Below are 26,791 nucleotides of genomic sequence, written 5' to 3'. Positions count from 1 at the left end.
TCAAATCACAGACTCAGCCACTGTAGGATGTAATCTCATGTAACTCGAAAACGCATAATTATCCTTCTGAACGAAATTCTCATACACATTCACATCCTTCAGAAAGTACATGTATATCCCACACACACTCTTATCTTTCAGAACGTATATCCCAGACACACTCATATCCTTCAGAACGTATATCCCATACACACTCATATCTTTCAGAATGTATATCCCATACACACTCATATCCTTCAGAACGTACATCCCATACACACTCATATCCTTCAGAACGTATATCCCATACACACTCATATCTTTCAGAATGTATATCCCATACACACTCACGTCCTTCAGAACGTACATCCCATACACACTCATATCCTTCAGAACGTATATCCCATACACACTCATATCCTTCAGAACGTAAATCCCATACACACTCACGTCCTTCAGAACGTATATCCCATACACACTCATATCCTTCAGAACGTATATCCCATACACACTCATATCCTTCAGAACGTAAATCCCATACACACTCACGTCCTTCAGAACGTATATCCCATACACACTCATATCCTTCAGAACGTACATCCCATACACACTCATATCCTTCAGAACGTATATCCCATACACACTCACGTCCTTCAGAACGTACATCCCATACACACTCATATCCTTCAGAACGTACATCCCATACACACTCATATCCTTCAGAACGTATATCCCATACACACTCACATCCTTCAGAACGTACATCCCAGACACACTCACATCCTTCAGAACGTACATCCCATACACACTCACGTCCTTCAGAACGTACATCCCATACACACTCACGTCCTTCAGAACGTATATCCCATACAAACTCACATCCTTCAGAACGTACATCCCATACACACTCACGTCCTTCAGAACGTACATCCCATACACACTCATATCCTTCAGAACGTATATCCCATACACACTCACGTCCTTCAGAACGTACATCCCATACACACTCATATCCTTCAGAACGTACATCCCATACACACTCATATCCTTCAGAACGTATATCCCATACACACTCATATCCTTCAGAACGTACATCCCATACACACTCACGTCCTTCAGAACGTATATCCCATACAAACTCACATCCTTCAGAACGTACATCCCATACACACTCACGTCCTTCAGAACGTACATCCCATACAAACTCATATCCTTCAGAACGTACATCCCATACAAACTCATATCCTTCAGAACGTATATCCCATACAAACTCATATCCTTCAGAACGTATATCCCATACACACTCATATCCTTCAGAACGTATATCCCATACACACTCATATCCTTCAGAACGTATATCCCATACACACTCATATCCTTCAGAACGTAAATCCCATACACACTCATATCCTTCAGAACGTATATCCCATACACACTCATATCCTTCAGAACGTACATCCCATACGCACTCACATCCTTCAGAACGTATATCCCATACACACTCATATCCTTCAGAACGTACATCCCATACACACTCATATCCTTCAGAACGAATATCCCATACACACTCATATCCTTCAGAACGAATATCCCATACACACTCACATCCTTCAGAACGTATATCCCATAAACACCTATATCCTTCGGAACGCGTATATCACGCACATCCATGTATATAGTTTAGAACGCGTATTCCATACACACACATATCCATTACATCCAGTATCCAATGCACATTTCCATAATCCATAGTCCATAAAAGATATACACTTCCATAACCTGTAGTCATTAAACAATATACACTTCCATAGTCCATAGTTCATGAACAATTTTCACTTCCATAACCCGTAATCCATAAATGTTATACATTTCCATAATCCATAGTCCATAAATGACATACAAGTCTATAATCCACAGTCCATAAACAATATCCACTTCAACAATCCATAGCCCACAAATAATATACAATTTACAATTTCTAAATCATGTTCTGATATGTTGAAATCACAGGATGAAAACAACAGCTACAATTGGGTAACGCACATTCGCTTGCAGCAATTACAAACTGGTTTTACATATGTTTGAATCGTAATTGATAGCGGCAATATATAAAAAATTATACAATGTTTTAAGTGAAGAAGCAAAGACAGAGAGATTCAGAATTGGCATGCGAAATTTATTTCTTGATCATTTCTAAAACATTATTCTGCATATGTCTGTACTCGAACCAGAGCAATGCTTTATGAAGGGATGTCCAAATAAAGATCTTATCCGTATATTATGTTATGAGACATAAGCTTCGTATTCAAAGGTTGCCTTACAATGACAATGTCAATATCGATTTACTTAAGTGCAATAAATGTTTTCATGATACAATCGAAGATGAATACCATTTCCTTCTAGTTTGTCCATTGTGTACGGAAAACAGAAACTTGCACCCCTAGTTGCTATTCATGTGTCCATCGCAAACACAATTCAATCAACTATTAGCAACAAAGTATGTTAAGCTCATTTAATATATTGCTATATATTTGAATCTACCTGTATAAAGGAACATTAATGTTGTATTGAGGTGATATAACATTGTATAACATGTGCAAAAGTCTTGACTCATGCATTGTATTCTTCTTCTTCTACTTCTTCTCCTTCTACTTCTTCTTCTTCTACTACTGCTTCTTCTACTCCTTCTTCTACCCCTTCTTCTACTGCTTCTTCTTCTCCTTCTTCTTCTACTACTGCTTCTTCTTCTACTTCTTCTCCTTCATCTTCTTCTACTTCATCTTCTCCATCATCTTCTACTTCTTCTTCTACAACTGGTAAGGAAATCAAACAAATGCAAAGCAACGATAAGATCTGGCGCTGAAGGTACGGACGTCGCTGATCTATTGGCACATAATTGATCCTATTTAAATCAGTTCTGTTGTGTTTTCCTTTATTTTTTTGTTTTTCATATATCACATCAAAGAAGTTGCGATTTTTAATGTTTTCGCTATCATTACGACCCATGTAGCTTAATCTGAATTAAACCAAAGAGATGTTAGAGAGCGAAAATATATGTAGTTGCACTCGTAAAGGAGAGATGAACTTGGTGATGGGTGATGGGTATATAACGAAGTGTCTATAATAATTTCTTACTGTTATTACTGTGTATTTTTATTTCCATGTGCTCTCTACTGTCTTTAGACGTGTTTATTTTGGTTTTGTTATCATTACACAGCCTGACACGTTGTGACAAAATCAATTCAAACACTGTAGGGGTTTATTTATATTTTAAGTGTTAGGAGAGTTTACCCCAAACCAATAAAGATCTCATCCCCACCATGGCAAACAGCCAATTTAATAACACGGATTCCTCTGTGAAGGTTTCACCCGTTTTTCGCTTTAAACTTAAATGCATGCACAAGCATGCTCTTTTAAAGCATTGACAATATAATATCGAGCGTGAAAACTAGGTCGAGTTTATATAAATACCACTTAGAGTGTTAAAAGTTGAATTGCTGACACAACACTAGCTGGCGATACAAACACAGACAGTCACTCTACAGGGACAGGTATTAGGTGTAACTCTAGGTGGAAATATGACCCTTAAGGTGAGGGATTCGATGTATGTAAATAGACAATACACTCAAACCCACCGTATATTTACGAACGGAAACTATTAGGAATACATTACCGAGTGAGTATAAAAGATCTCATTTAGTGAATAGGTTAACTGCATGGGAAAAATATAGTGATTCACTCGTCGTGGTGCCTTTTTATGTTTAAGTTAGAAGTAGGGGGTGAACAGAGGTGTTGTCCAACAGTGTCTGACTGTGTGTGTTGATTGTTAGTGCATCGACGAGATCGACAGCCGGCCACAGTGAACTGTTGTTCTCTATCTGAGATGAACAACGCATTACAGAGCTGAGTTGTCACATGAAGGGGGGACAAGCGGATTCCACGCTCTCACTGACCTCGACACACAGGTACATAGATAGATATACAAGTAGATGGGTGTGCAGGTAATTCAGGTAGGCATAAAGGTGTACGGGGAGCACACGTATGAAAGTCAGATGGGTGTATTTGTAACAATGATGGGTGTATGTACAGGAAATACATCCAACACGGGTAGACATAATATTGTACATGTAACACAGGTAGACAGATAAGAGTACATGTAACACAGGTAGACAGATAAGTGTACATGAAACACAGGTGGACAGATAAGTGTACATGTACTACAGGTGGACAGATAAGTGTACATGTACTACAGGTAGACAGATAAGTGTACATGTACTACAGGTAGACAGATAAGTGTACATGTACTACAGGTGGACAGATAAGTGTACATGTACTACAGGTAGACAGATAAGTGTACATGTACTACAGGTGGACAGATAAGTGTACATGTACTACAGGTGGACAGATAAGTGTACATGTACTACAGGTGGACAGATAAGTGTACATGTACTACAGGTGGACAGATAAGTGTACATGTACTACAGGTGGACAGATAAGTGTACATGTACTACAGGTAGACAGATAAGTGTACATGTACTACAGGTGGACAGATAAGTGTACATGTACTACAGGTAGACAGATAAGTGTACATGTACTACAGGTGGACAGATAAGTGTACATGAACTACAGGTGGACAGATAAGTGTACATGTACTACAGGTAGACAGATAAGTGTACATGTACTACAGGTGGACAGATAAGTGTACATGTACTACAGGTGGACAGATAAGTGTACATGTACTACAGGTGGACAGATAAGTGTACATGTACTACAGGTGGACAGATAAGTGTACATGTACTACAGGTAGACAGATAAGTGTACATGTACTACAGGTAGACAGATAAGTGTACATGTAACACAGGTGGACAGATAAGTGTACATGTAACACAGGTGGACAGATAAGTGTACATGTAACACAGGTGGACAGATAAGTGTACATGTACTACAGGTAGACAGATAAGTGTACATGTAACACAGGTGGACAGATAAGTGTACATGTACTACAGGTGGACAGATAAGTGTACATGTACTACAGGTGGACAGATAAGTGTACATGTACTACAGGTAGACAGATAAGTGTACATGTAACACAGGTGGACAGATAAGTGTACATGTAACACAGGTGGACAGATAAGTGTACATGTACTACAGGTAGACAGATACGTGTACATGTAACACAGGTAGACAGATAACTGTACATGTAACACAGGTAGACAGATAAGTGTACATGTACTACAGGTAGACAGATAAGTGTACATGTACTACAGGTAGACAGATAAGTGCACATGTACTACAGGTAAACAAATAAGTGTACATGTAACACAGGTGGACAGATAAGTGTACATGTAACACAGGTGGACAGATAAATGTACATGTAACGCAGGTAGATAGATAACTGTTCATGTAACGCAGGTAGACAAGTGTACAAGTAACACAGGTGGACATATAAGTGTTCAAGTAACACAGGTAGACAGATAAGTGTACATGTAACACAGGTAGACAGATACGTGTACAATTAACACAGGTAGATAGACAAGTGTACAAGTAACACATGTGGACAGATAAGTGTTCAAGTAACACAGGTAGATAAATGTACAATTAACACAGGTAGACAGATAAGTGTACATGTAACACAGGTAGACAGATAAGTGCACATGTAACACATGTAGACAGATAAGTGTACAAATAACACAGGTAGACAGATAAGTGTACATGTAACACAGGTAGACAGATAAGTGCACAGTTAACACAGATGGACAGGTCAGTGTACATGTAACACAGGTAGACAGATAAGTGCACAGTTAACACAGATGGACAGGTCAGTGTACATGTAACACAGGTAGACAGATAAGTGCACAGGTAACACATGTAGACAGATAAGTGACAAATAACACAGGTAGACGGATACGTGCACAGTTAACACAGATCGACAGATAAGTGTACATGTAACACAGGTAGACAGATAAGTGTACAAGTAACACAGGTAGACGGATACGTGCACAGTTAACACAGATGGACAGGTAAGTGTACATGTAACACAGGTAGACAGATAAGTGCACATGTAACGCAGGTAGACAGATAAGTGCATAGGTAACACAGATGGACAGGTAAGTGTACATGTAACATTGAAAGTGCTCCTGTATAACAATTTAGGAATGGGTTATCATCAGGTGTTGGCGTGACCCTACCTAGGCGTGGTGTGTGTATGTATTAAATAAACACAATTACAAGTAACATTGTACAGTTCCTTCCGTACAAGCACTGACGTCAACTACCACACTGATTAGCAGCAGCTTCGCTGAGCAGGCTAAGTGCGCCTTGTTCGGCTTCATGTATATATTAACACGGATATAATCCAATAACATACACTCAGAAAAGAAATATAAATTGCATGAATTAAATATTGTGTAACACTCTCCTCGTTTTGTGTTGATTGTAATATTAGTTTTTGTCAAGTATGTTGGGTACGGATGGGTCCGTGGACTAACGCGTCCCCATTTTCTGTGCAGAGTTGTGTCCCTTAAAACTGAAAGGATCCTCTTGTCGTGGCTTGATATCACATATTCTTCCTTCTTAAGACCCTTGGTGTGTCCGTATCGTAGTCGTAGTTGAAGGTTTAACCAAATTAGATAGCGTCTACGACCTGGGCTACAATGGGGAGATAACTGAGGCAATGTTTGAACAGCGGTAACCTCAATGATGTACCCATTAATTTACTTCACAATAGGTCTGCTAAATACATATTCATAACAGTTTTAGGTAGTTATGTTTGTGTCGTGGGGTATAGACATGTTTCACGACTTGCACAAGTGTACGTCACTTGACCATCGGAAATATATACTGTGAACATATTGAAGACATCTTTATTTCAGAAGACAGTATTTACAACTCGTACGCAAATACCATTGTCTTTCCATAGAATAAACCTTTCACTGGTAATGAGTACAAATGAAAAACGGGGTCATTCTACTCTCAGTGTCGAATGAATATTAAAATGAATATTTAATGTTTTTTTCTTAAATGTTTGTTTGAGTGAATATGGTTTTGTGACGCTTTTAGTAATATTCCAGCAATATCACGGCGTGGGATTCCAGAAATTGGCTCTACACATTGTACCCATCTGGGGAATCCAATCCGGGTCATCCTCGTGACGAGCGAACGCTTTACCCATTGGGCTACCCAACCGCGCCAGACACTGTTTGAACAGACATGTAATATTTGAAGCTGACTTTTGTCAATCCGGCCTATGCCGTCGCATTAACCTGTTTGAATTAACGCATAGTGTTCACTGAGTTATGTACCTTTGTAGAAACATGCCAGGTAGACAGCAGTGGTCCAGGTTTCCGGAATGACCAGGTTTTGCTGTATAGAAATTATATAGAGTTATTAGCATAATTGTCATACATCATCAGAGTACGATTACAATCAGCTGGGGATCCACGAAACAACTGACTGGACTGGTCAAGGCGACAAAGGGTCAGTGTATGCCAGGATACAACACACTGTGCAAGAAGTACTCCGTGACCCCACCGCTCCGCAGCCCGTACCCCACAGTTCACTGAGTCAAACTGTATACATAATATTCTACCTGACATAACGTCGTTGCGAAGTGATAGCCTCGGGCGAGAGAAACACTTCATAAACAAATCATTAATCAAGGAATAAAAACACATCCGCGCCGTAACTTTATCAACAAGTATTGCGACTGTATTGTGTTTACAAACTTTCATAAAACTGTGTCAGTGGTTAGTAACGGGTGAGGGGGTGGGGAACGGTACCCTCAGGGCGCCGGGGTACAGGAGGCACCTGTCCCCATTGTCTGTGTGACCGTCGCGTGTGGTGTACCCCGGTGATCTGGCGTGACGTCACAGGGTGACAGGTACACAGGTGCCATAGCGGCATGGTTGAGTGACCTCTCACCGCACTCGCTTCTCCGGTGTCGCGGTGATACTGATAGCTTTGTCACCTATAACAATATGCAATTACAGGTGACGTAGTGTACAGGTATTGTCAGCCTCTATGCCATGGCCCCACGCTATCATCGGGTCGTCAAAAGGTGTTTATTTTCCTCTCGGGTAAATACTTAGCAAATCATATCTGGATGATCGATGGTATAATTCAAGTCATAAAGCGACCAGCTTGGCCGTGTCTATGCACCATACAACATATTTAATAACTTTCCTGTAAGGTGCGTGTGTGCGTCATATCTTCTATTGAACTTCATGCAAGACGGATGGACCATTATTAACAATAAACACCAAAATTCCCATCCCAGAGTACGAATAACTGCACCAGATGGCTAACCTTATATTATTCAGGGACACAGTGCTTAAGATGGATCGGGGATAAACATGTATGTTTATGATCTAAACGGGTAAAAGAAAGTATACGCTTGAAATTTCACTTGACCCCAAAATTACAAACGTTATCAAAACGCTACTAGGCTGAAAACAGTCGCCGAAACACTGTCAACTTAAGATACAAAACACAACTACGATACCAGTATCAAACACATCACCTTCGAATAACCATTTTTTCTCTGTTTCATTTTTAGCGACCATTAAACATAGGTATATATTTTCTTTTCCCCGGCAGTTTATATCACCTTATCGCCTATGTTACACGTGTATATGTGATGGATGTACCCTCATGTTGGGATTCCGGGGCGGGTCTCCTGCAGCCAAAGATGGAGTACCTGGCGACTGCATGTGCCTGGAGGCTCTGTGGCTTGGTTGATTACGTCCAGCGATGACGTGTGACGTTGCTTATAATATCAATCACTGGTCGGTCAAGTCCAGGCTCAATAATATAAGGGTCGACGTCATATGGCTTGAGTGCGTTTTTAAACAACACACAAACACACACGTTGCTCATCATGTCAGTAACTAGTTTGTCTGATTCAGACTCGTTAATAAATTGGTCTTTGTCATAAAGCTGGAATGCAGCGTTAAGCAACAAACACACACACGTTGCTCATCATATCGGTCACTAGTTTGTCTGATTCAGACTCGATAATATATTGGTCGATTTCATACAGCTTGAGTGCGGCGTTAAACAACATACACACAAACGTTGGTCATAACATCAATCACTAATTTTTCTGCTCCAGACTTGAAGAATGTTGAATGCAGAGTTAAACAAACAAAAGTAGTTTATGCCTTTTTTCTGGTACCTGTGTACAAACACATGATACACATTTTGGTAGCTGCACGAACGGATTCTAAAATATGAATAAACAAGTTGTCATTTTGCTTTAATTTCCTACATTAACTTCCAAAATACCAGTTAAAAACGTGCTGCTTGTATATTTTAGGGTGTATGCATTTCCCATTTTACATGAACGACTTGAACTATTTTATCGTATACCTACATCTATTTAGTATATTTCAGGACAACCCTGTCCCTCATAGTGCGTTTCTTTTTATACAGGTTATTCAAAAGAAAACATATTTCGGTTTCATCAAAAGTATATCGTTTCTAAATCTGTTTGTTTCTATCTTTGTGAACATTTTAGTACATTGTTGGTTATAGAAAATATTGTTAAAGCCTAACCTGTCATAAATCTGTTTTATCTTTTCATCTTTCCTGTTGTCATAACGACATAGATCTCGGATCGCTCTGTGTCTGTCATGATGTTACACCAATCTTTTTAAAGGGAGTTTATGACCCATTAAACATATTTTTTAAAGAATTAATTGCGCAGGTAACATTCATGTATTGATGTAATCTGAGTTAATCACTTGATCATGACGCACATACTAAATACCAGGTATCTTCAACACAGACGGATGCACAGTAACCAACACGATCATCCAATAATCTAAATTGGGCATCTCATATTAGAAATTTGCTATTTAGTTGAGGCTTCGGGCATGTTTGGATATCCCAGGGAGTTGGTAATGAAGACACAACGTATGAAACAGCGTATCTTTCAATGTGCTAAACAAAACTGACATTCACTTCTCACATTTACACGATCACTTATATTTATTCAACCATGAAATCAGAACTTCAGTTTGAATCTATGTCCAAAATATTAATGTACGTAATTACAGAAAGGTTTGGTTAAAATTTAGAAGTGGATACAATACATTTGGTGTTCAAGACGTGCGTGAAGGCAAATTTGATGTAGGCGATGAAGACTCTCTCTGCTCACAATGTAAATGACCAGAAGATGAAAAGCATGTTTTGTTTGTGTTTCCTCTGGTTACCAATGCACATACTCGTTGTGAAGTCGGAACAAACAACCAAGCCCACGGTATGATGTCTATAATTAATTACAAATACTTGAGAATCTATTTTATCTGTCAAAATATATATATATATATATATTGTATTTCAAATTAGAAGGGAAATGTAATGTTATCCAACATGATAATGCACGTGCAATGTAATATAACTGTATGATATATATGTTTGTAATATGGGTCATATGACCTTGAAAAACAACAAACTGACTGATTGATAACAAAGTTTATTGTCATAACAGTTAGTATGTCCACAGTTCACATGAATGACAGGGGTATATGTTATTCTAGTGACATACCTACTGGCTAACATGGTTCTACGGTGGATGAGAGAGGTAATCATTACGCCACTTTGAACATTATTTATTTATATCACGACGTGTCAGCTTGGTGTGTTGTTTATGTTGTCGTTAACCATTTTGATAATACTAACAAACAAGAAAATGCTGCTGACCAAACAAATATGATGATCGAGGTGTATCTCGGATTCGAACCCATGACCAAAGGATACTGACAGCAAAGCGCTGTTACTCTGTACTGTGGGGCTTTAGAACCTTGTGCCCCCTTTGTCTCTCTGTTGTTCAATAGGAATGATTTAACAATGTATATAAAGCGTCTTGCAGTCCGATATATATATATCGGAATATATGGCCGATTTTATAGTAATATTTCATTGAGATACCATGCCTCAAGTTTAACCCTACTCAGACACAGTATACTGAATCCGAGCCGACCAGTCCTTGTTTGTCCCCTTTATGTCGAGCGCACAAGGGGTACACTCACTCACTCACTTGACACTCACTCACTCACCCCCCAAACACCAACTCACACACTCTCACTCACTCGCTCCCTCGCTCCCCCGCCCGCCCGCTGCCCACCCACACACTCACTCACTCACTTGACCACTCACTCACTCACCCCCTAAACACCCACACACACACTCTCACTCACTCGCTCGCCCGCCCGATGCCCACCCACACACTCACTCACTCACCCCAAAACACCCACTCACACACTCTCACTCACTCGCTCCCTCGCTCGCCCGCCCGCCCCTCACTCACTTGACCACTCACTCACTCACCCCAAAACCACCCACTCACACACTCTCACTCACTCACTCACTCACTCACTGCGGGTCCGAATAGATTCCCAATCTTTGGGACCTTCACAGCCAACTAACACTAACTTCAGCCGCCATTATATATCTGAAATATTGCTAAACAACATTCACTCACTCACTCACTGCAGTTGCTAAGAAAATTATTGTCAGTCAGTTCCTGTATCTGTAGTTTTATTTGTCACCCGAGGTAGGAAATAAAATCACAGCGTCATTAACGTGACGAACCGCAGGCGTGGGTGGAAAGTTGAGGACGGCTATAATACGTTGTCAGTGAAATCTCATCCATATCGTCGGAACCATGTTTTTTATCAAACACAACAATACACATTAATTCTCTAAGCCTTTTGTTTCCAGTGATAGGGTAAGTGCATGGCCCTAGGTGATACATACATTTTAAGAGAATGTTTACCTTTCTTGTGTGTTGACTCAGGTCAGGTCATCGTAGAGGGCGCTGTGTAGGTTAAAGGTCAAGGAGCTTCCGGGCGCGTGTTGCAGGTATCAAGATTACATACACATAAAGATCATTTGTTAGTGATCACTTTTTAGGAGATTAAAACCCGTCACGAAATATCAGAGTCTCCGAAATAAGATAAAATATTTCTCTTACCAAGACGGCAGCCTCTTACCCGGTATTATAATCCCCCAACAGTTATACAAACAACTTCGCAATTTCTAATCTCCAGCCATTACACGGAAACCCAGTGCAGACGAGAAAATAATTATATTACTGTTTGTAGCGCGTCAACTTTGGATGTTGGAAAACCCGTGAAGTGAATTGACGTAACCTAACGTTGATTCTCATACGACTTATAGTCCGGCAACCATCATTTTGGCATCCGGTTTTCACAATTATTTTCTATTAAATACACAAATCACGAGACGAAAGTTTGTTATTATCGAATAATAATCATTGACCTAACTGAAAATAACTGTTTTGTGATATTACATGTCTGAATAAAAATATGTTCTTCATTGTTATCGTGTGTAGGTTATTAAGTGATAACTTTCTTATTTTAACCTCATTCATCAATATTGACGTCACTATAAATTGTCAAATGATGATTGGAGTATAGTTTCAGTAAGGATGCATAATGTAATATTTCTCGGGGATATTTCTCTCAAAAGTGTGGAGTAAGAGGGCATTTTTCCACCAAGAATACCAACAAACACAACTGGGCACACAATCAACTCGTCTCTTTATACAACGTAAGCTCTCAAGGATCATTTTATGTTATAATTAACTGTATATTATCATGCATCACCTGACAATTTAAATCTTATAGATATGTAATTTGGGGTAATGTCAATTGAAATTTGGTGTAATGTCAATTGGTCATGCTGTTGGGTATTAAAACATACAACCTTCAAATTGTGGGTGTTCTTTAACTTGTTTTGAGTAGTATATAATGCCACAGATCAACCATATAACATATCCATCAACCTCCACTGATGACCTAGCATTCAAGCACTACCTAACTATAAGTATTATGAACAGACATTGCGGTATCCAAAACTTAATACTTAATATATATATATATATATATATATATATATATATATATATATATATATATATATATATATATATATATATATATATATAATTTTATTTTAGTATCATTTAAATCTTACATAAGATATCCCGGGTATGCGTCTTTCAAAGAGGAAGCTGAAGATGATTTTCGTGACTCTAAGGTTTCTGTCTATTGTCATCCTATCTTGTCACTGGCGATGATCAGTCATAATGTTAGGTGCACATTCCTCGATGGTACAAGGTTATAAGTAACAAATAGCAATGACCATAAAACTGAAATTATCAGATGAATACGCATCTACCGGTAAACAAGAATAATGATAACATCTGTCGTACACATGAGGCGTTTTAGTTTCTATATGAAAACGAAGTCATATATCTTATAAACAACTGTAGCGTTTCTTCTACAAAAGCGAAAAAGGATTTAGCTGCATTCCGTGTAAACAACAAAGGTTCTGGGCTGCTCTCGTATCGCAAAATTAACTGTCAACAGCAACAGTTAACATCAGAATTTATTAGGTAATAGGATAGTAGGATAGGAAGGCACGATTGTGATACACACCATTTCTTAACAATGTGCACATATACCGGCCTTTCAAAACGCCTGCAGCAGGAGAATTATCGATGTCGGCACTGGGCACAGAACTTCTGCCGGTCTAAATGGTGGACATGGCATCCCAGAGGGACGTTCGTTTTTACTTCGGCTTTCTTTTATACAATGTCCATAAATCATTGCGATACATACTTCATAATGACAGACAACATGCAAATTATCCAGTCCTTCTGATTTAGCCGCATGATAAGAAGGAATAAAGAGGCTCCCATCCGGAATGTAGTAATACTATTTTTTCTCTATTTCTATTCAATCGTTTCTCATTTGGTTGGGACATTAGGAAACAGACTTTCTAATTACTTCAACCCACAAATCTTCATCAATTGTGCCACATGAGGTGAGGTGAAATTGGGTTTAACGTCGCGTCCAAGATTATTGCACTTATACTAGTCCGGACTGATGCCGATTTATAGTGCCAGCACACTGAGATACCATACCGCAGTTTAACATGAATACCTCACTCAGACACAGTATACTGACTCCGAGCCAACCAGTCCTTGTTTTAGCCCCTTAATGCCGAGCGCCAGACAGGGTAACAACAAGTACCATCTTTTAACGTCCTTTGGTATGACGTGGCAGGGGATCGAACCCCGGACCTTCCGCTCTCCGGGCGGACGCTCTACCTCTAGACCACGGAGGCGGTTTGTGCCACATGAATAATGTTACTTAAGATATGTTTGCTCCATTAAACACACAAGGAATTGGATGGGAATTTGCCAATGTCAATACGTATGGTAAATGGGGTGGTTTGGTAGCCCAGTGGTTAAAGCGTTTGCTCATTACTCGTAACAATTGGGTTCGAATCCCCACATGAGTAAAATGCAGGATGCAAAGAAATCGTGTTATCCGTCTGGATCGGTTGGTTAATCAAGAGGCATAAATCGCTTATCATCTATTCCAATGACGACACAACAAACTGACCCGTGAAGAACTGTGTTAGAATTGGCGATAAAGGCGAGGCGACTAAAGGGATCAGGTAGTCGGGCTCGCTGACTTGGTTGATATACATGTATGTTGTCATCTATCTCAATCGCATTGATTGATGCTCATGATGTCAATGTTAACCCTGAAGATCCGGGTTAGAACAGCCCTTCAGCAACCCATGTTCGCCGTAAGAGGCGACTATGCTTGTCGTAAGAAGCGACTAACGGGATCAAATGGTCAGACTCGCTGACTTCGTTGATGCATGTCATCATTTCATGGGCGGATACAGCTTTTTTGAAAAGGGGGGGTGCACAATTAAGATCTATTTATTGTCTGTGGTGGTAATATTTACAGAAATAAAGATTTTCTTCGAAATAAAAAGGGGGGATGCGCACCCGCGCACCCCCGCACCCCCGCCTCTGTATCCGCCCATGCATTTCCCAATGCTCATGACATCAATCACTGGATTGTCCAGACTCGATTATTTACAGACCGCCGTCATATAACTGGACTATTGCTGAGCGCGGCGTTAAACAACAAACAAATACGTCAAACTGGTTGCTCCCCCCAAGCCTCACCTACAAATAAATAAAGATAAATTAACCAAACCCATCGCTGTAACAACGAACTGTATCGCACCTCATCAATGAGTTCATTAATATTAAGCTACACATTTCCAAAACGACGCGCCGTTGGCCACTGTTGATTGCCTGGTTACCTAACTGTGAGCTTGTCGCCAGACGGCACTGCCAGATTTATGAGTTCACCGTGTGACAAGTTCGGCAATTGTCTTGTGGCAGTTTGACCTCTGACACGACTTTAATTTGTCTCCAAGCTGTCTCACTGAGTTGAAACAATGGTTGCCTTTTTATGTTGACGTCACAGTCTGCAAGCTGTAACCTTGTTCTGTCTGTACAATGTGTTTATACATGACGTACTTGACGTGTATCTGTGTAACATCGGTTATATCCGACTTGTACGTCACATTAACATATATGTTAATGTAGGAGGACAATAAAAGGTTTGTGTGGAGATCAATGTAGATGAATTAATTATGATTGTTAATAATACCCTTGACACAATCTAAATGACGCATTGCTATATTATGGGGACACGGACGATGATTTATATGAACAGGAAAAACGACGCGTTTATTTAGTTTGAAATATATCTCCTTTGATTTATTTCATAATTGCCTACAGTAACATTCGTTCTTGTGCATACGGGTATAATACAAAAGTGCTGCTATGGAAATAAGAAATAAAATATAAAAACTAAAATGTCGATTTCTTTTGTTTAATAAAAAAGGCTATTTACTGTAAAATATATGCCAATAAATATATCGATTGAAAACGATTTGGGTCGACACACATTGGATACGCGTAATGTTAGCCTAGTGGTTAAAGCGTTCTCCTGTGACACCGAATGCCCGGCTTCGATTCCCAGCAATGATCTGTACATATCTTGGTGCCTCGATTATGTAAGCTCTCATTTCTAGTTCGTAACATTGTAGTTCCGCTGTATGTGCAGACTGTTTGGCTTTGGTTATTATTTATTTCCTTGAGTTTTTCTTTTCTGATTTGGGAAGGTCGGGTAGCCTGGTGGAATGCATTTCTACCCTGCTAATTTCGGATCCTTAGATCACTGAGTACCCGGGCCCCTAAACCTAACGAACTGTCAGATACTTTCCATGATATCTAATTGGAATAATCTTCCAGTATAGTATTTACTTTCATAACAAGCTTATATCAAATCATATACATGTACATTGAGCGTGCAACAATATAATTCAATTCTAGTCCAGCTAGTCAGCTAACGGTTATTTATACAAGCTATTTGTATATGATATTGAGTGGAATAAGAGGAGTGTCACAAATGTCACTCGATCAACTCGGGGTAGGTTGTACCTAAAAAACACAGCCTAGGGAGTGGTCATGAACAAATGAACAGTCAAATGAAAATGATATTCACAAGGAACCTTGGCAGTTTAGGTTACTGGGAGGGTCCCTAAGCTAATAATAACGACCCTATATACAAACGTTACTAAGCTTTAGCTAGTGTACTTGATAACGTGTTCGATTTTAAAGACAATGCAGTTGTGGTTAACAAAACAAACATGATAATTTATTGTACAGCCAGTAATGTATTAATGGTTAAAATCATTGATAAGATATTGTACAATACATATGTACTGAGAAGACCAGGCTAAGTACACAAACCGTAAGGTTAATATCGCCCTATGTACAGCGAGAACCCCGTTATTACGGACGGTAGTGTTCTCTGATTAAATTGTCAGGGTGAACTTTTTTTCCGGATTAACGAATCATAGGTGCGTGATAGTGAATGTAGTACTACGCATCGCTCGTTGGAATAAATATCGTCGTACTGTATCGTCATTTATATCGTCTTGAGTAGTAAATATCCTCATACACGTCTTATTCAGATGAATATCATACATTGTCATGTATATCGTATTGCGAGATGAATATCGTCATACCTCGTATTTTAGATAAAAAATCGTCATACATATCGTATTTTGAGACGAATATCGTCATAAGTATTTTATTGTGAGACGAATATCGTCATATATATCGGTAAATATGACATGAATATCGTCATATGTATCGTAGTGTGAGGTGAATATTGTCATATATATCATATTGTGAGATGAACATCATCATATTTTTCTTATTATGAGATGAATATCGTCATATATATCGTATTATGAGATGAATATGGTCATGTATATCGCATTGTTAGATAATATCGTCATATATATCGTAATATGAGATGAATATCGTCATGTATATCGTATTGTTAGAAAAAACATCGTCATATATATCGTATTGTTAGATGAATATCGTCATATATATCGCATTGTTAGATTAACATCGTCATATATATCTTATTATGAGATGAACATCGTCATATATATCGTATTGTTAGATGAATATCGTCATAGATATCGTATATATAGGCAGGTAAATAGTGTCATATGTACAGCATCCTGAAGTATATACCGTACAAGCAAAACTTTGCGGAATTAATCTGCACTGACATCGGCACGGGTTTCAAATACATATATAATACTAGTACCATGGTATATGTCACTGTCTAGGCATGCTGTGTCTGATGTAATTGCGACATGGCCTGCATGTGAAATAAATCTATCTTCAAAACTTAAATTACAGGACCTTATTTCGAAAATAATTATTGTGATATATTTCAGGTTAACATCTCTATCAACCTTTTGTCTCTGTTAAATAAGGACAGTAAACTACGGTTATAACGAACTCAAAGAGACCACTGATATTAGTTCGATATAACCGTAGTTCGTTATAAGCATATACATGTACACAGCAAATGGTCGGGACCAAAAATATGTTCGTTATATCCGTCAGTTCGTTATAAGCGTGTTCGTAATAAATACGTTTCCTGTATTACCTCTACATATAGTGAAAGACTTTATCAGATTATTATCCGAAACAGGTGTCATACGTCCAGCGCTTCCCATCAGTTACTCAATCGGACAATATGGCGGCGACAACAAGTCTGGGGACATTGGTCAGCGCCATCTTGATTGTCACATGTGGACTAAACGTGCAGGCACTCATAATGTCGGCAGGTAATGACGTCAGCGCTAATTGTACCGTTACTTAGTTTCAGTTGCCCCAGTTGGTATGTGTTTGTATCTATGGGTCAGTGTATGCCCTGCCACACGGAAATCGCAAGGCAGGGGTGTCTCTCTCACATCTCGGCGTTACACGAGAAACAGCAGTTGGAAATTACTCACAAAACTAGTACACGCCTTTATACAAACTCGATAAACCTCCGTACCTAGCCGAGTCGCTGTGAATGTCAGCGTGACACATAGGCTGGACAGGATGCTTACGACACGACTTGCACCTTTCGATGAGTTGTTAAGTTAATGAGACAAATGATAGATCTTTTGCGACAAGTATTAGCCATCACGTCATGACTTTTGAGTTTATAATGAGTGTTGTTGACTTGGAGCAGGTGTTGTGGTATAATTAGCTCTGACTTGCAACATGCCATGATTGACGCGATGGGGCCTGTGTAAAAGGCGATGTGGAGTCAGCTGAAGAAGTCTGCTTAGCAATGAATGAATGACGTCATTAGTCCACCATGTGACATCACTTAGCGTCATTGATGAGTGGAACATGAGAATATATTTCTGAATTTTCATTGGGATGGGAATGGTAGGAGGAATTAGAGTGTATGTGAGTGTGTATGTATTCGTGTGTGTGTGTGTGTGTGTGTGTGTGTGTGTGTGTGTGTGTGTGTGTGTGTGTGTGTGTGTGTGTGTGTGTGTGTGTGTGTGTGTTTGAAAGTGTGACGGTGAGTGAGTCTCTGTGTGTGTTTCTGTGTGTGTGACTGTCTGTATGTACGTGGCTATGTGTATGTTTGTGTGTCTCTCTGTGTGTGCGAGTGTATATATGTGTGAGTACATCTTTCGGTCAACATGTATGTGTAATGTGTCTGTGAGTGTCTGTCTGCATGTATGTGTCAATGTGTATGTGTGTGGATATATGTGTCTGCCTGAAAGTATGTGTCTATATGTGTTGTTAAGTGTGTGTGTCTGTATGTGTGTGTATGTGTCTATACATGCATATATGTGTGTTTGTCTGTATACGTGCACATGTTTGTGTGTGTGCACGTGTGTGTGTGCGCGCACGTGTGTGTGTGTGCGTGCGTGCGTGCGTGCGTGCGTGCGTGCGCGCGCGTGTGTGTGTGTGTGTGTGTGTGTGAGTGTGTGAATTGTATGCTTGTATTCCGCCGAGCAACAACAAAAGTCAAATCAGCTGCAGTAGGGAACCACTCCTTGTTCTGTAAGCATGATCACTATATACACGTATCTCTTGCATAAACAGGATCACTATATACACGTATCTCTTTCATCAACAGGATCACTATATATAAGTATCTCTTGCATCAACAGGATCACTATATACACGTATCTCTTGCATAAACAGCATCACTATATACACGTATCTCTTGCATAAACAGGATCACTATATACACGTATCTCTTGCATCAACAGGATCACTATATACACGTATCTCTTACATCAACAGGATCACTATATATAAGTATCTCTTGCATAAACAGGATCACTATATACACGTATCTCTTGCATCAACAGGATCACTATATACACGTATCTCTTGCATCAACAGGATCACTTTCTATACACGTATCCATTACATTATATGGTAGAATGTGTCTGAACGACAATTTATTCATGCTCGTACATGGAACTCACGTATGATGTAAAAGAAAAAAGCTTTCACTCATGAATGGTTGTGGAATTTAACAAAATATCAATGAAATCGGTTGTTTGACAAACGTGAGAATTTTTTATACATTTCTTTTCCCCCCTAACGGCATATCACTTGCTGGTCGTCCCAATTCCCACATGTCGGTAATAAAAACAAGTCATAGAAAGGTTTACTTTAATTTTATGTTGATGTAAGTACATCTGTATATTTAACCATCGTCAATCACCGGAAGGATGACTCATCACACGCACCTGCTGTACCGACTTTCTATTTTATATGAAAGGAGTTTTCTTTTTGATAATTTTTTTCTTATCCATACAAACCAAAATCCTCTTCTCATGTTTCTATTGTACATACGTTACACTTGACTCGTCTACAAAAACAGCGCCAAACATACCCTCTGCATGTTATAACCAATGTCCATCTGTTCAGCTATCTAAACACACGTGTGTTATGGTCAATATGTACCTTACAGGTCAGTGAACGAATGTTAACAACGTAAAGTTTGTGTGTGGACAAATCCATTGCCCCTCGCCATGTTTGATCTCATTGAAATTCTCCGAACCGCTGGGCTGACCACGGCTCCTGTTCTTTATGTCGGATGCTCCCACACCAAGCATGTCCAGTCATGTATAAGGGGGCGCTGTGTAGTAGCCATTACCCTTTGGTCACTCTTGTGTTATTTTCCCTGCCCCCGATTGGTCATTGTGTTTAATTTCTTTGGCGTTAAACGGGACTTATTCACGTACAAATATTCCCATAATTTCCGAACAAATTGCTGTTTAAGAAGGCTGCGTATTTCGCTTCGGATCCTATGGGAAAACATGGCGTAAATAATAAACGACTTTTCGCGACAAAGGAAGTCGTAGATTATAATAAACTCCTTTTAATAATGTAGCTACTTTATACTTTATTAGTGGTGTTCAGATAGAATTATCTTAAAGTGCCAGGTTCCCAATCTAGTCTGGGCACGTCGCAAACCAACTGTTGTTCCATCAAGTCCCGGAGTCATGTGTAATCTAAATGTATCTGTTCTTTGTTCCAAACACAGCGCCGTCCCACAACGATTTATTCAACGTTTGTCCAAAATCACATTCTTTGTTCCGCAACCTGTCACAGCATTGTTCCTTGACACAATATGACATCGCTGTTACATTGTGTCTTAACACAACATAACATCTCTGTTACTTTATGCCTTGACACAACATGTCATCTCTGTTACTTTATGCCTTGACACAACATGACATACATGTTCCCCTGTACCTTGACACAATATGACATACATGTTCCCCTGTACCTTGACACAACATGACAAACATGTTCCCCTGTACCTTGACACAACATGACATACATGTTACTTTGAGCCTTGACACAACATAACATACATGTTCGCCTGAACCGTGACACAACATGACATACATGTTACTTTGAGCCTTGACACAACATGACATACATGTTACTTTGAGCCTTGACACAACATGACATACATGTTCGCCTGTACCGTGACATAACATGACATCTCTGTTACTTTGTGTCTTAAACACAACATGACATACATGTGCTCCAGTGCCTTGACAAAACATGACATCTCTGTTACATTGTGTCTTAAACACAACATGACATACATGTTCAACAGTGCCTTGGTACAACATCTCTGTAACTTTGTGCCTTAGCACAACATGACATCTCTGTTCCCCAGTGCCCTGAGTCAACATGACAATTCTATTAATCAGTGCCCTGTCCCAACATTGCCACCAACTGCGTCACCGACACTTTCAACGCCATCATCCCCAACCTGGGGTGTCTAGGGTGTCAGGGCGGGTGTGTGGACGGCTACATGATGACCAGCAACCCCCGACATCGCCGCGACACCAACGACACCAGCGGCCACTACACGTACAGGAACGTCCCCATCCAAAACACCGTCGACGTGTACGTCATTCAAGTTCTTACATCAATTCTAAATGGCATAAGTGGAATTAAGGAATGTGCGATTTGTATTGACAGCTGCTTACCAACAAAGCGTATGTTAATTTTTTATATATGTGTATTATTTATTCACGAAAAGAACTTGATATGCGGGCAGTGGGGTAGCCTAGAGATTAAAGCGTTCCCCAAAGGCCTGGGTTCGTTACCCAACAAGAGTACAGTGTGTGAAGTTCATTTCTGGTTTGCCTTGTCGTGATTTTGCTGGAATATCACTCACTGACTCACTCACTCACTCACTCACTGACTCACTCACTCACTCACTCACTCACTCACTCACTCACTCACTCACTCACTCACTCACTCACTCACTCACTCTAATGTATTGCCTGACGTTTGTCCTTGTAGGATGGAGCCCCAGTGGATCTGTGTGAAGGGCGACCATTGCCTGACTGGCTTCTTTCACACTCAGATGGGCCCGCAGTCGGCATGTGCTTGTGAGCAAGAAGGATAACTAACACTATTAACAATTGACACATCTATTGCTGCTTCATATACCTGGATGTTGTTAAGCTTTGGATCTTAACTGTCAGTCAAAAGTATACACTTGAAAACTGGATTTGAGCAAAATATTACAAACGTTATCAAAACATTACTGGACTGAAAACTGTCACTTAAGCACTGCTAATTTAAGGTCCAAAACACATCTATGTTACCCGTATCAATAAATCAACCATTTCTTGTTTGTGTCATAAGTAGGCACTATCAAACATGGGTATATAATTTCCTCTGGTCGGCAGTTTAGTTGGATGTTCTTAAGCCGTGCATCTACAACCGGAGGTACATAATGTGTATCGGGAATACAGATTCTTCAAATACTGAAGAACGTCACACATATATAGAGCAATATAGCGGTATGTTTCTTCAGGGTGCGGTGATGGGTGTTCAACCTGCTCTAGCTACAACAACTGTCAGTCCTGTTTCTGGGGGTACAAAATGGTCCGTCACACGCTCCCCGGGGGTAAACAGACAGCAGTGTGCAAACCATCGGGAGGTGAGTGAAGAGATTATGCCTTAATTCCCACTGATCCTTCCCGGGGGTAAACATTGATCTATCTAAACTCCCTCGGGGATATTTTTTGGACACCAGCTTAATTGTGTGTGGAGGTAGCATCACATCTGCAGATACCTATGTCGCATGTGGCGAGGTAACATCGCAACTGCTGACATTCGTCTGTAGACACACCTGTGGCACGTGGTGAGTTTCTGTCTCATTTACAGACCATCGTTTGGTATGTGAAAAGACACACATCTCGTTTAGATACAAAACAGGCTGTATGTTGAGACGTTCAGTCTCATATGCAGAAGGCCGTATGTTGAGATGTTCGGTCTCATCTTCAGAAGGCTGTATGTTGAAACGTTCAGTCTCATATGCAGAAGGCGGTATGTTGAGATGTTCGGTCTCGTCTTCAGAAGGCGGTATGTTGAGACGTTCAATCATCTGCAGAAGGCGGTATATTAATACGTTTAGTCATCTGCAGAAGGCGGAATGTGAAGACGTTTAGTCTCATCTACAGCATGTGGAGAGGTAAGGGACCGAACATGTTATAGTCTGTAAGGGGGCTGTTTTTTCTGTCAAAGACAGAATACCTTTTTCTGTTCGAAGCAGTAAAGATTATCTGAAATTATTAATGAGTAAAGATCGTCCAGTCCTCCGCCTGTATTCCCCCATGTTTCAGTGAAGTGCCCCAGCAAGAACACCCACTGTTCCTACACCATGTACGTCCGGAGCTCGGTCGGCTGCCTGGGCTGTACGTCATGTGACGAGGGATACCTCCCCACCTTCAACCACCTCTACTACCGTGTCACAACCGACCCCCACGGCAGCTACACCTTCAACAACATCACCATCAAGAACAATAGGGACGTGTAAGGCGATGTTTCCTTGTGCTTGGGGCATACAACTTGACACTACACATTTTGAATATGTATATAGTGTGCGTCAAAGGACAGAAGTGTCGTGATATACACTTGGAATAAAGTTAAGCACCGCTCACTATTAATTTCCATATATAATAACCATTATTAAGAATCGATGTCTGTATTAATATTCTGACGATATAATTTGTTTTTGTACCAAGAGGTAAATACTTATTTTGAAATTCAGAAACCGAAAGTGATGATATTATGACATGTTTTGTAACTGTTTCATAACAATAATTATTTGACTTCCGTTTTAATTTCTTCCTCTGTCTCTTTGCTTGATATGATACACCAAGTGCCAAGTTTTCACCTCGTGTCTGTGGGATATTAGAAACATATCAAAAGGAGAATAATACATTTATACACTAATCCTTAAGTTGGACAATAAGCGAGTAGAGGAAGAATTTGACACAAGGGAAATCATTTTCTTAAATCAACCAGAAATGTATTAATCACATTCCCAATAGTGGTAATTGCCAACATGAGATTTTAAGTAGTTCGTTATTTCAGAGTGCTGGCTTCCAATGAGTTTGTTATATCCGAATTCGACTGAACCGGGACTGTTTTTATCCAATTATTTTAAGATAACAGGCCCAGGTGGGTGACAGGTTTTAGTTGCATGGTCCTTCAGTTAGCTGTACAAAGTAACGTCTCTGGTAAGTGGTTCGAATCCCATATTGGCCAAGATTGATATGATCTTTGGTTTGTCAGTACCAAACCTGGGTTCGTTAGTGTCAGCAAAGTGGTTTAAATCTGAAACCTGGAATACTTGGACTTCCGCCTTCGTTAATCTGACACGCCGTAACAACAGAAATACTGTTCAATGCGGCGTTAAACCTAACTCACTCACTCACTCACTCGAGATAGGAGGATACTGTATGGTTATAACTACAACATAGTTCAGGGACGACGTCGATTTAAACGTCGGTACTCAAACGTTTTGTTTACGGTTCATTTACTTGCTTTCTTACCCATGAAGATCCGGGCTAGAATATGTACTCATCCCATGCTTGTCGTAAGAGGCGACTAGCGAGATCAGGTGGTCAGACTCGCTGACTTGATTGGTGGCTGTTATCGTATCTCAATCTCGATGATCATGATGTCAGTCACTGAATTGTCCGGTCCAGACTCGATTATATACAGACCGCCGTAATATAGCTGAAATACTGCTAAATGCGGCGTTAAACAACAAAGAAATAATTTCTGGCAAAGGCAGGCAATGTATGCAATATGAATATACACATGAATACTATTCACTGTAGGAATGAACCCCGCTTAGTGTGCGTCAAGGGACAGGATTGCCGTGATGGCTGGTTCAGGAAGGACACACAGAGATCGTCTTTCTGCGACTGTAAGTTACGTCCATCAATAAATTATTTGTGTCACAAGTCATCGCTAGGCATATGCACATGCTCACTAAGCCAGTCTCTATTTTATTATCACACAATGAAATTATATTAACGATAACTTCAACAATAACTGATCAACAATAGGTAAATATTGATTTGATTAATAATCTAATGCACAAGACACGTCGACTAAAAATGAAAAATACCTCGACTTCTTTTTATAAAATTTTATAAACGTTTGGATCGCTGGGATGCTTTCGGTAAAAAGTAATTTTGCCTCAGGTTAAAAAAGAAATTTGACTCATCCTTCATAAAAAGAAGCAGTAACAGAAAATATATATTCTTTCAAACATTCAAGCCCCAACATCGTCCCTAATCACTGTATTCTAAGCAGCACACAGGCCTATAGTACAGGTATAAGCGTATGTGTATGTACATGTCACATGGCTGTGTCCTCACGGTGAGGGTTGACACAGTGTTTACTCTTTACACAGGTTGCCTTGTCTTCACGTGTTAATTCGGAGGTCCCTGATCCCTTTCAAATCCACCCCTGGGTGTTTACATATCTTTGGCAAAAAACGTCAAAGAAGAACGGAACACGTTTAAATGTTAAAGCAGATCAATTCACACTTACATTTCATTTAAACCGAATCCACTTTGGGTGTAAAACATTCAACATGTATTGAGTGCACCCTTTATTGTGTTAAATATATGCATGTAGACATGCACCTCTCAAACAGAATGGGAAGGGGTTATCATGTATGTCACCAGCAAAAAAATATATCTCTTCCTTTTTTATCACGATGTGATATGTAATAGGTTTACAAACCAATGTTTATCTATTACAGGGTGCGGAGAAGGATGTAGCCGGTGCACAGACAATACTTCCTGCTCTAAATGTGATCCGGGATACACTTTGAACCAGACTGGTACCAAGTGTACGGCGAATAGTACATGAGACGAATAAAAATGAGTACTTCTGAAAAATCTCTTCTCAATGGTGTGTCTCATTGTAATGGCATCAGCTGGCAATGAAACGCGCATGGTTTAGAGTCCAATTGTTAACCCTCGACACATACGATGTATATGGCAACGTTAATATTGATTGAACGTCTGTTGGTATGACGCGACCGGGGATAGAACCCCGAACCTTCCGCTCTCCGGGCGGACGCTCTGCCACTAGACCACGGAGGCGGTTGATGCTAGTTGGCCACACAGTAATACACAATCATGTGAACGAAAATTATTCAACAAGAATGTACAGTCATAAATAAAGAAAACAAAAAGGCTTGAGTGAGCAATGTTAATGTACGTTTATTATGTAATACGTTTCCGTAATGCCCTTCTTTCTTTTACGTTACTAAATTGCATTATAGCTAAAATGGATAGGATTATCATCAAACCGCCCGCACGTTATCAGAAATGAGCGGGCCACTGTAACTAGTGCCCTCATAATTGCTTGACGACGGGCCATTATCAAGCCCGTTGTTCGATGGCGTCATAGGCTAGAGAAAATGACGTCACGTATTATAGTGACGTCATCTGGTTTGTTCTATGACGTGTCCAGTGTAAAACGTGGTCAGTGACATTCGTGTTGATTGCCGTAAATGTTTCAAAACCGATGTTGTTGTTTCTTTTTATTTGATAACAAATTCCATCCATTTTAGCTATAATAAGGGTAACGCTATTTTTCAGGGCATTATCATTTGCTGAAGCCCTCGGTCTTTCAACTGTAATGGTAATGGAAAACCTCGGGCTTCTACAAATGATAATGCCCTGAAAAATAGCGTTACCCTTATATTATTTGTAAATGAGC

The 26,791-nt window shown here is 39.8% G+C and overlaps 2 protein-coding genes across 2 annotated transcripts; one reads left to right on the top strand and one right to left on the bottom strand.

The window, feature by feature from the left end:
• LOC139479315 (uncharacterized) lies at positions 1 to 1,650 on the bottom strand. Its single transcript, XM_071262176.1, has one exon. It carries the CDS (start codon positions 1,648 to 1,650, stop codon positions 1 to 3), a length of 1,650 nt encoding a protein of 549 aa, XP_071118277.1.
• Positions 1,651 to 17,934: 16,284 nt separating this feature from the next.
• Positions 17,935 to 25,969, top strand: LOC139479215 (major surface trophozoite antigen 11-like). Its single transcript, XM_071262067.1, has 7 exons — positions 17,935 to 18,042; positions 21,451 to 21,649; positions 22,052 to 22,140; positions 22,572 to 22,697; positions 23,383 to 23,572; positions 24,889 to 24,977; positions 25,824 to 25,969. The coding sequence occupies exons 1-7, from the start codon at positions 17,952 to 17,954 to the stop codon at positions 25,931 to 25,933; spliced, it is 894 nt and encodes a 297-aa protein (XP_071118168.1). The 5' UTR covers positions 17,935 to 17,951; the 3' UTR covers positions 25,934 to 25,969.
• The last annotated feature ends 822 nt before the right edge of the window (positions 25,970 to 26,791 follow it).

Source organism: Haliotis cracherodii, unplaced genomic scaffold (genome assembly GCF_022045235.1).
Source record: "Haliotis cracherodii isolate W230 unplaced genomic scaffold, xgHalCrac1.p SCAF_4, whole genome shotgun sequence".
Classification (NCBI taxonomy): Eukaryota; Metazoa; Mollusca; class Gastropoda; order Lepetellida; family Haliotidae; genus Haliotis; species Haliotis cracherodii.
The sequence above is the reverse complement of the archived record's forward strand: the minus strand, read 5'-3'. Positions and strand labels throughout refer to the sequence as shown.

Coding starts and splice junctions, on each gene's coding strand:
- LOC139479315 (XM_071262176.1), bottom strand. CDS start 1,650: ATGGATGTGCGTGATATACGCGTTCCGAAGGATATAGGTGTTTATGGG.
- LOC139479215 (XM_071262067.1), top strand. CDS start 17,952: ATGGCGGCGACAACAAGTCTGGGGACATTGGTCAGCGCCATCTTGATT. Junction 18,043..21,450: donor GGCACTCATAATGTCGGCAG/GTAATGACGTCA, acceptor TCTATTAATCAG/TGCCCTGTCCCAACATTGCC. Junction 22,141..22,571: donor CCCGCAGTCGGCATGTGCTT/GTGAGCAAGAAG, acceptor ATGTTTCTTCAG/GGTGCGGTGATGGGTGTTCA.